Here is a 9880-nt window from a genome sequence, read left to right as displayed (position 1 = left end):
AGGCACCAGCATGCAGCCCAGATGAGGGCTGACAGGAGAGTCGGCACCGCAGGCAGGGCTCTTGGCCTGGCATGGTGGGAGGATGTACACACGTGCAGGTCATGAGGCTCCTGGGGCAGAATGCCGCAGCACCCAGGGGATCCTCCCCACCCCCTTTGCTTTCGGGGCCGACAGAGGAAAATGAAATCCCCGTGTCCTCCCGCAGCTTTTGGCCCCCAGGCTCTGAGGACAAAGCCACGTGGGGGCGGTTCTGTTTCTGCTCCCATCTCCAGCTCATGGGAGGCCATTTCAGTAAGCACCACTTGTTCTACCATCTGGACAGAGACAGTGTTAGCTCCGAACATGAGCAGCTGTGGCGAAATGACTCGTGACACAAAGAGGCTGCTGAGTGCCATTCTGCAGCCTTTGCACTTTAATCCTGGGTCTCAAAGGGTGCTGCAACAAGGCTTATGCCTCCCCTTCTCAGAAAAGGCCAGCAGAAGCCAGAGAGGAGAAGGAGAGGCCCTCTGTAGGCCAGGTGGGCAGCGCCAGGGTCTGGACTTCCTTACTCCCGAGGACTCAAGGAGACGTTAACCCCCACGTGGCGGCTGGGCCTGCTGTTGGTCACCATCCAGGCCTCCTGCTCCTTCCCTCACACCTGCACCATCCCATTTTTTTGCTGTCCTGTGGATCGCACAATCCAGAGATCTCTTTCGCTTTAATTTTAAAACGGAGGGCATCCTGGAACCACCCACCCCTGCCTCTGCCCACTCCCATTTCCGGTCTGGTCGCCCTCCTGGGGACCCTCGTCCTTCCCTCCTCGCAGGCAGGCTTCCCTGCCACTAGGGGTCGCGCGGGCGCCTCTGCGCAACGGCGGGCGGGGGCGGGGCCGGCCGCAGGGGGCGGGGAGAGACGGAGCGGGGCGGGGCCTGGCCGGGGCGGATGCTGCGATTCCCGGACCCACCGGAGGAGCCTGACCGACGAGTCTGGCGCTACCGAGGCTGCCTTCGGGAGCGCACCAGGAAACCAACGGTCCGCCGCTCCTACTGCGTCACCGCCCCTGGTTTCCGACCCCGCAGGGGCGGGAGGTGGGTCGCAGAAGGTTCAAGTGTCACTTCCCCAAACACTTGAACCAAGTAGCTGTATAAAGATGGGCCGAGCTGGACGGTTCAGTGTTTCAGACCTGCGAGCAGGGTGAGGTCACAGTGCTCCCAGCCCTGAATTCTGCCCAAGAATCAGAATAACACCATCACGAAGACGGGAGTGAGCTCCCGGTCAGAACTGATATCCAAGAACCTCAGAACTGACATCTAAGCTGTAGCTGTGGCGTCGACCGAGTGCTTTCTTGCCGGCCTCCTGTCCTCACCCCACTACCCCGGAACCGGAGGCCAGAGAGGTGGCGACACGCGCCCCAGGCTGACCCAGCTCCCAGCTCCTCGGTGCTCGCCGGTCAGGCCGGCCGGTGGGGGTGGTGTGTGTGTGGGGCGGGGTGGGGGTGGGGTAGTGTGGAGAGGGCGGTTCTAAGACAGGTGGAGACATTCTGCCTCTTACAGACTGTTAGAGACTATTCCCCAAATATGAGGAAAGCTCAGGAAGAACGTGCTGGCAACATTCTTCCCACACTAGCCCTTTACTGACAACCTGGACCTGCCTCGGCAGGACAGTCATAGGCCGCCTTGTTCCCTTGACCACCCCGTCTCTTGCCCGAGAACACTGCCTTGGCTCTCTGACACCATCCTCCCCAGCAGAGAAGACATCAGGCTTTGCTGAGAACTTGGCAGTGTCCGTAGGAGGAGCTGAGGCCACAGTGTGGCCTGGCATCTCATTGGTGGCCTCCCCTCCCACCCCCTCAGCAAGTGAGTGGCACTTGGCATTAGCTAGGGCGCCCTGCTCACTTAATATTTCACTCCCTCACCAACTGTTTTCCTACCTTGGCTCTAAAGAGCCTTAAGAAACAAAGAGGTCTGGGCATGAACCAGTCTCCCCTTCACAAAACCCGGGGTGAGACTGTCAGTTGGATATGGAAAGGGCCGGCCAGCACAGGCACAAGGCCCTCGCCCTTAAAGGCGGCAGGCTGTCCTCAGCTTCACACAAGCCAGTGATTATTCCAGCCAAGCTGCCAAGAAGAGGGTGGGCTTGAGCACTCGTGACACCAGACCACGAATGAAATGCAAACCTGCTGCAATTTCACGGCTCCCTCCATCCCCCCACAGAAGGTAGGGTCCTCGAAATCCCAGCGCAGCTGCTAGCCAAATTTGCATGCATGAAAAATGTCCCAGACTGAAGGAGCTTCCCCAGAACCCTGCACTGAGTCAACCTGAATCCCGCATCACCAAGGTCTCTGACAGCTTTCCCCGGTGGGCCAGGGTGGAATTTCGAGCTGGCTGGGTCTGAAGCCCCTCTCCAGGCAGATGGCGCCGGGACTTATGTCCAGTTTACACCGTAAATCAATGACCTGATCGGAGCTCAGCCTCCAGCCCAGGGGACTCTGATTGCTTCCAAGACTGGGGTCACCTCTTTGTGCAACAAAGCAGTCCCGTGATACCGTGCCAGAAGTTACACTTTTATTTAACATTTAGAGGATTAACATATAGTTACAAGGTCAATATAAGCCTTCCAATGGAAGCACTTTATTTGGTTTAATTCCATCTCTAGAGACAAATGGGCAATTCCAGAACCTTTACAGTGGCAGTGGGCCGTTACAACACTGAAACGCCTCCAAAGTTTAGAATTAGTGCAACACACACTGATAAACCAAGAAGTTTAAAGGTGCTGGACAAGAGGTTAAAATAGAATTCTGGATCACTTTTTAAAGTTTTTTTTTTTTTCTTTTGATGATATAAGCACAGGAGGCAGAGCCATTAGGAAGTATGAAATTGACTTTTCTGGAAAAATACTTAGCATCCACATAACCTTTTCATGTTCAGTAAACTTTTCCCCAGCAATTACAAATGTTACCAAAAGGGACTGAAGCCTCTGCACTAACCGCTGGAGAGACAGACTCCTCGCACCCCAAAGCTTCAGGGTGTTCATGATAAAAGCCCAAAGGAAAATCCCATCCCAGCTTACCATGCCTTTTTATTCTTTCCTATCCAGCAAAGGAAAAACTGGGTAAACGACAAGTTCCTCACTTTCTGTTTTTAAGTTATTTTCAGAGTACGTTCTTTAAAAATGAGTCATTCTTACGGCATAACAATATTCTAGCATCGGTGGAGAAATGATGGTCAGTGGATATGAGGGAAGGCTGAGAAAGCACATGGCAGAGTCCACGTTTCTACTCTATGTGAACTGCTCATAATAATATATAGACGATTTCACAGTAGGATTCCCAGAGTAAATGATAAATCTCAACTAGCCTATAATAACTTATTTCCTTGACTAAGCCCCAGCTGGTACAGCGCTCCCCTTTCCCCGTAGCCATACAGACTGGCAGAAAAGCAAACACCGAGGTGAACACTGAAAAGCACTTCTCCATTCTTTTTTGGACGCAGGTGGTACAGAGAAAAAGAAAGGCACAGGGGATACAGAGGACACCAGCATAGTCCATATCAGGTTAAACAGACGTTTAAAAGAACAAAGTACTGCAGCGTATACCTTTCCCCCTAAATCGGAAGAAGTTAATCTACCCTGACCCCTAATATGAAAGACGCAAAGCACATGCATTCCCGAGGCTCTAGAATCCAATTTTTTTTTTCTTAAAAAAAAAAAAAAATTAGGATCCTTGTGGAGAGTGGGCAGCTTGACTTGGTGAAATTCAGAAGTTCCTGGAGACGCCTGATGGACCAACCCTATGTGGGGCTGCTGGGGCTGCATGGAGGAACTACGCGCCTGCTGGTTTGCAGGGACGCGGGTGAAGCCCAGACTCTTCCTGTCCTTTGGCATCCTGGCTTCGCCATCATCTGCCAAGACAGTCTTCTTGTGAGACTGAGGAGCCTGGGACAATGGGGCCGCCCCCTGAGTTAACAGAGGGGCCCCCAGACGCCCACAGCTGCAGAGGCTCACTCTGGGGCGGAAGGAGAGGGGCCCAACGCCTGCTCCAACCTGAAGCCACTTCCTCTTCCCCCGCTCATACTTGGCGTTTGTTCCCTCATGGTTTCCTGTCACCAAAGGTTGACTGAGCAGCTTTGAGGCTGGTGTGCGGTCAACCCTGGTTTGCTGAGAGGGACCATTTTCCTACCCCTGAACCAAGGCCCGGTCCCTTCAGCTCCTGCCAGATTTTCCTTGTCTTAGATTCGCAAGTGTGGCAAAGCAGCGAGGAGGCTCAAGGTGACCGTCTAGTCACCAAAAGCTGAACAACAGGGAAGACGCCTGATGAGAAGCTACACTGCTCTAAGGTGTGAGCGGCCCACTGGGTACGGGACCTCGTGTCTTCTTCAAAGATCCATGAGAGGAGGGAGATTCAGCTCAGAAGACAAACTCGATTAACTCTGCGTGGCCTGGAGAGCACACGCTAAGATGTGGAAGCGGCAGCCACAGGATCACTTGGCGGACCACGAGAAGCACAGGGGCTTTGGTGATGACGGCACTGGAGTCCTAAGGTGCGGCCCTTGGAATTCACAGAAAGGGGAGAGGCTTCCTTTGGCCAATGAGCTAATGCAGAGGCGAGACGCTCATTCGCAACCCGCGGTCCTTATTGATGGGTGGCCAACAGGGAGAAGGTGGGCTGGGACCTTCCTTGACCCCATGAAAAGGGAGGGGACACAGGCATGACAGCGGGACTGGCCCAAGAGCTGGAATTTGACTTCTGGTGTGGACTTTTCTAGGCCACTGAAGACAGGACCACAAACAAAAACGTGTGTGTGTGTGTCTACCACGGACACTCAGGCCGTGAAACATTTCAAGGGCCGATTGTTTAGTACCTGGTGAGGGCCCATAGTCAGGAGAGGACCACTGAATACACAATGGACTTGGGGAAAGATGAGTATTTTCTAACGTAAGGGACACATCAGTGGCTTTTGGGCACCCAGACCACCGGGCGCAGGCCTGACCCTCCTCGCCCAGATTCGGTTCGTCTCACCAGGAGACCAGTGGCAAAGTTTTCACAGAAAGGCACAGTGTGAATCGTGGCCGGGCCGGGTTGCGCCAGGTGGACCGAGGTCGCGGGGCAGGGGCAGCCCGCCCCCTGCCGAGAGGCGGCCAGACTGGGCCAGGGGCCTTTTAACATGCTGTAAAAAGGAAAGAAAAGAAGAAAGCGAGCAGCTGCAGGTGGGGATGGATGTCAGCTTCAGGCCGAGGGGCCCAGGGCCACACAGCAGCCCAGGCCCAGGGCGTTCGTGGGCGCTCAGGCCTGTGGAGACAAGCAGACCGAAGGGTTTCTCCTGGGAAGGCTCCCCGAGGCTCTGGCTCCTGGAACCACCTTTAGCAATCTACAATACAAAAGACAGAGAAAGGAAAAGGCAGTTAGAGTGGAGGGCTGGCAGGTCAGGGGCGGGCACTCCACTTCTCAGGCGGACTGCACCGCCCTGGACAGGGCGAGGGGAGGGGGCATTTTTAGAGCACTTGGTTACCACAGGGCTCGTCTGAGATAAGGAACTTTCACGGTTTTATCTGCAGTCAGAGCAGCTAGTCTTCCCTTCAGGGGTAAGAGAAAGCACCCGGAAGACGGTGCACTGCCGCATGCCCCCAGCTCATCTTTCCCGTCAATCGAGCTCTGAGACAAAGAAAGAAACCAGCTTCCCAGAAAGATGTGAGGAGTCCAAGGACCCGGTTCTCTCTGTGACCGACAGTCTCGGTCCCTTGGCAGTAAAATGCAGCATCTTTGGTGAAAAGGAAAACCTATTGCTTGGTAATAAACAGTGAAAGTTCTTCATCTGGGGGACAGAAGAGAAACGAGAGACAGACTCCCGAAGCCCATAGGCGCACACAGGGTGAGCAACAGAGAAGGTGCCATCATTTCACAAGGGGGAAAGGGCAGAATTTTTCTTTTTTTTTTTTAAAAAAGCATTTGGCTAGAAAACTCCCCATTATTGAAGACGAGAGGGTTAAATGCTTGGATTACACAGAATTTCTCGGAGAGGTGAAAAATCATTTAAAATACACAACACTGAGAAAAAATATAACGTTTATTAGAGAGGCAGATACGAGGATACAGCTACAAGGTGCCACACAGATTTTTTTCTTGGAGGATAAGGAAGAGAGAGGAAACAGTCATGTTGGCCATATTCAAACAAAACTTACTCAGAACCCAAGTGTCTACAATAAACTCAAGTGCGGATCAGCCGGCAGGGAACCTAGCTACCAGTGTAACCGTCCTTCTGGCTCCCCCAGCGGTTACAAAAACAAAAAGGTCATTAGGCAGCAGAATCACCAATAAAACAAACAAATAAAAGAGTAAAACGTTAAAACAACGAATTCAAGTAATCCTTTAAGTTTTTCTATTGCAGTATATACAAACAGATTGGGGAGGGGGCAGTTATGGGCATATTTCACAGAGAGCAATTAAAAAAACAAAACTACACTAAACAAAATCATAAAAGAGGACAGTCACAATTCAGTTGGCCCATGGAACTTCCCCTAGTCTAACTATTTTGGCAGTTATTAAATAGTCACTTGGCAGACGCCACACACACATACGAAAGTGCACCGGCGTTACTGACAACTCCTCTTGAGCCACAGGTGTCAGAAAGCAGCAGCCCCACCCGGCTGGGCTGGGCTTAGAGGGAGGGCAGTGTTTGTGGGGCAGGCTGAACAGACTTATGAACAAGGTAGGGAAAGGAAAGAGTCTCCATCCATTTTAGCTTCTAAGTGTATCTCTGCGTAAAAGGAGAAAACTTTATACACAAGCTGAGACTTTGCTACTTTTGACAGATTAACTGTTAGAAGAACACAAAGTGTGCTTTGGGGCTGGGAATGGAAGCTCCCGACTCTCTGGCAATTGTTTCAAGACTTCTGCTAATCCTTTGCACACCGACTTAGATGGAACTGAAACTAAAAAATATCTTCTGCTCTTGAGTCACTAAGACACAGATTCATCTGGTTGAAGGTACGGAGGCATACCAGCTAAAATAATGATCATAATTTATGTGCCCAAATCGCCCCACCCATACCCAAAAGACAGTTGAGCTATTTCCTGAATTAGATTTGCACAGCTCTAAAGAGGAGGGGAATAAAAGCAAAAGGAACAAACAAATCAGAAATCAACCGACTTCATGGCATGCCATACTTTTCAAAGCAAGCTTTAAAAAGCCTAATGTTGCCTTGCCTCATTTTAAGACTTTTTTTCAGTGTCTAGTTTGTTTTCTCCAATACTTCACAGTCTGGAAATGAGTTCATCCTGGGTTTTAATGTCTTAGGTATTCACTTGGTTACATGCCCAAGGCTGTGACCACCTACTGTTCATGAAATCCCCATGAGTTAAGGGCCAACTGATTTTCCTTGCTGTGGTAGTTAAAAGGAAGTGCTGAAGTGATTCTCCTGAGAGATCTGGGGTCAGGATAGGTGGTTTTATTGATACTATGGCAGCAAAGATATAATAATGCAAAAGAAATTTAAATGACAAAATTATACTAAAAAAAAAAAAAAATCGGGCTGGCCAGTGTCGGTTTCCTGTTTTTGATACTGGATCACAATTATGTCAGATGTGACCACTTGGGAAAGCTGGATAAAGGGGATCTCTCTACTATCTTTGCAACTTCCTGACAACCTGTGATTATTTAAAAATTAAAACTGTTTTAAAAATCAGGCAGTCATTAAGTAAAGGCTACTACATTCTGTTTTGGTGGGCCTCAAATGTTAGCTGCCCAGTCGTGTCCAACTCTGTGACCCCATGGACCGTAGTCACCGGGTTCCTCTCCAGGCAAGAATAATGGAGAGGCCCTTGGGAAATGCAGAACTTTCTGCTAGAATCTGCCACAGGCACCCATAACTCCTGCCAGGTCCTAGACCCTGTAATGCATTGCTGTCAGTTTTAAAATCAGCTTTAAATTGACCCGACCTTCTAAAAGGAGTCCATAGCGTAGAAGCAAGGAGCTGATTTCCTATTTTAAAGTAGGAAGGACATGAATAAATAATTTTCAAAGCCAAAGAAAAAGAGAATCTCAATCCCATACCTTTACTCTGACTCATTTTTAGCTGGTTCTCTGTGAGCTCAGGGAAGATTCTAGACATAAGCACAATCATTGGGCATGTCCCCAGTTTCACTACCTAGCCTGCCAATTTAAAAATGCAAATCCCCATGTGACCCAGATTCCTTTAAGATGGTGAAACATTTTATTATATAATTAACCACTTTATGGTTATTATATAAAAGGGTCTAGAAGTTCTAAAATGATTTTCAGTAAATAGACACTTTGGGGCTTAACAATGCCAATGATTAAAACACAAACCAAAAGAACTGTAAAAAGTGATGTGCTGGGGTCTGTGTGTTGCTTTCAAGGGTCTATTCACAGCACCACCTGGGCACAAAAAACCTCCAGCAGAACAGAATGAGGAGAGTTGTTTTTACATAATTTATCTAAACAGCTCTAGCACATCTGATCAACTCTGTCAACTGGCAAAAGAAAGATCAGTAGTCATATGTGAAAACCAACTGGTCGAAAGACCAACGTTTTCCATGATTCAACTGGTTGCCTAGGATCATACTGACATAACCAGATAACACGGTGCTCTAACAATGCTCTTAAACATGTTTAAGGAAATATACACACTTTCGGTACCAACATCATTCTTTACTTACGCTATTCTTTATTGATGACTTCCTCCAAAATGAATGACTGTAAAGCTTAACAAACTAGCGCAGTTCAGTTTATGAAGTTACACACTGTAACATTCTAAGGCGGTCCACTTTCTGGCAGACACTAGTTATTAACGAGAGCTGAAGTCTTCTGCACTCCTAGGATGTGCATGGACTTTTAGAGTCAGAAATACGAATCAGAAGCTAGAAGGCAACTTTTTGGTTATCTACAGTCGCTGCCCCAAGAAGAAATGTTTATCAGATTTCAAAGGACACTGTTGTAAATTGGCAGTTGGCAGCTTTCCACGGAAAATGTCATGAGCAAGTGACACCGAATCATCATCAAAACCAGCCCAGGAAATTCAGGCCTAAGATGCCTGAACATCCACCTTGTGCCTAAAAGAAACACGCACGGTGATGCTCCCCATCCAGTCTTTTGGAGAACTGCCTCTAAGAGTCATGATTGTGGGGAGAAACAACTCCAATTCTAAAGTTTTGTGTGTGTGGTTTTTTTTTAAGTTGTATTAAATATAAGTCTTAGCACCTTTGGCATTTTTGTCCAAATAGACTTCGACGTAGGAAGTGGGAACATAACCCTCTTCATCTTCATTTCTCCGAATTCGGGTCCACCCGTCACCCTTGTCTTCCTCTATCACGTACAGCGTCTCTCCTTCAACTACTGAAATGGTTCCTTCATTCTGACCTGAAAAAGCAAAGTCAGAGTAGCTTAGGTTTCTTGCCAAATCTGGGTTTGGAGCAGACGGCGAGTCTTGCAGTACAACTGGAGAAAAGACGGACGCTCTCCTCCCATCCAGAAGCTGCCAGGCCCTCACCCTGCATCACTAGGACCCTTCTCTAATTCCTCATGGGAGCCCTCTCTCTCCTGCCTCCCAGAACAGGAGGTATCTCCCCCAGAGGAAATCTTAGTCCTCTTCCCTACCCTCCCCTGAAGGTGCTCCTTTGGCATCAACGACACCTCTTTACACAGCACCCCCACTTTTCTTTCTCCCGTTCTGGTTCTTATCTGAGGCTTAGGTGCCACCATGCCTTCTCTCTGAAGCCCATTTCCACCCTGATGGTGCCTGGGCACCTGGGACACAATTCGGGTGAACCTGGACTCACTGTTTTGCCTCCCAAACTAGACCCTCCTCCCACTTCCCCATTTCAGCGGACATCTCCATCGTCCCAGGAACGCAGCTTCAGGGATCAGCTGTGGGTTCCTCCCTGCTT

The 9880-nt window shown here is 49.5% G+C and overlaps 1 protein-coding gene across 5 annotated transcripts in view; it reads right to left on the bottom strand.

Moving 5' to 3' along the window:
* Window positions 1–2545: 2545 nt before the first annotated feature.
* FNBP1 (formin binding protein 1) overlaps window positions 2546–9880 on the bottom strand; it is a 134476-nt gene continuing 127141 nt past the window's right edge. For 4 of the 5 annotated variants that reach the window (XM_068988775.1, XM_068988781.1, XM_068988787.1 and 1 more), the window contains one exon: window positions 6065–9353. In XM_068988775.1, the coding sequence (XP_068844876.1) occupies window positions 9175–9353 (179 nt within the window). In that variant the 3' untranslated portion in view covers window positions 6065–9174. Of the gene's footprint in view, window positions 5346–6064; window positions 9354–9880 lie in introns of those variants that run through there. The other variant, XM_068988777.1, reaches the window with a different exon arrangement.

The sequence above is a fragment of the Capricornis sumatraensis genome, chromosome 1 (assembly GCF_032405125.1).
Source record: "Capricornis sumatraensis isolate serow.1 chromosome 1, serow.2, whole genome shotgun sequence".
NCBI lineage: Eukaryota > Metazoa > Chordata > Mammalia > Artiodactyla > Bovidae > Capricornis > Capricornis sumatraensis.
This window is presented reverse-complemented; position numbering and strand designations above follow the sequence as displayed.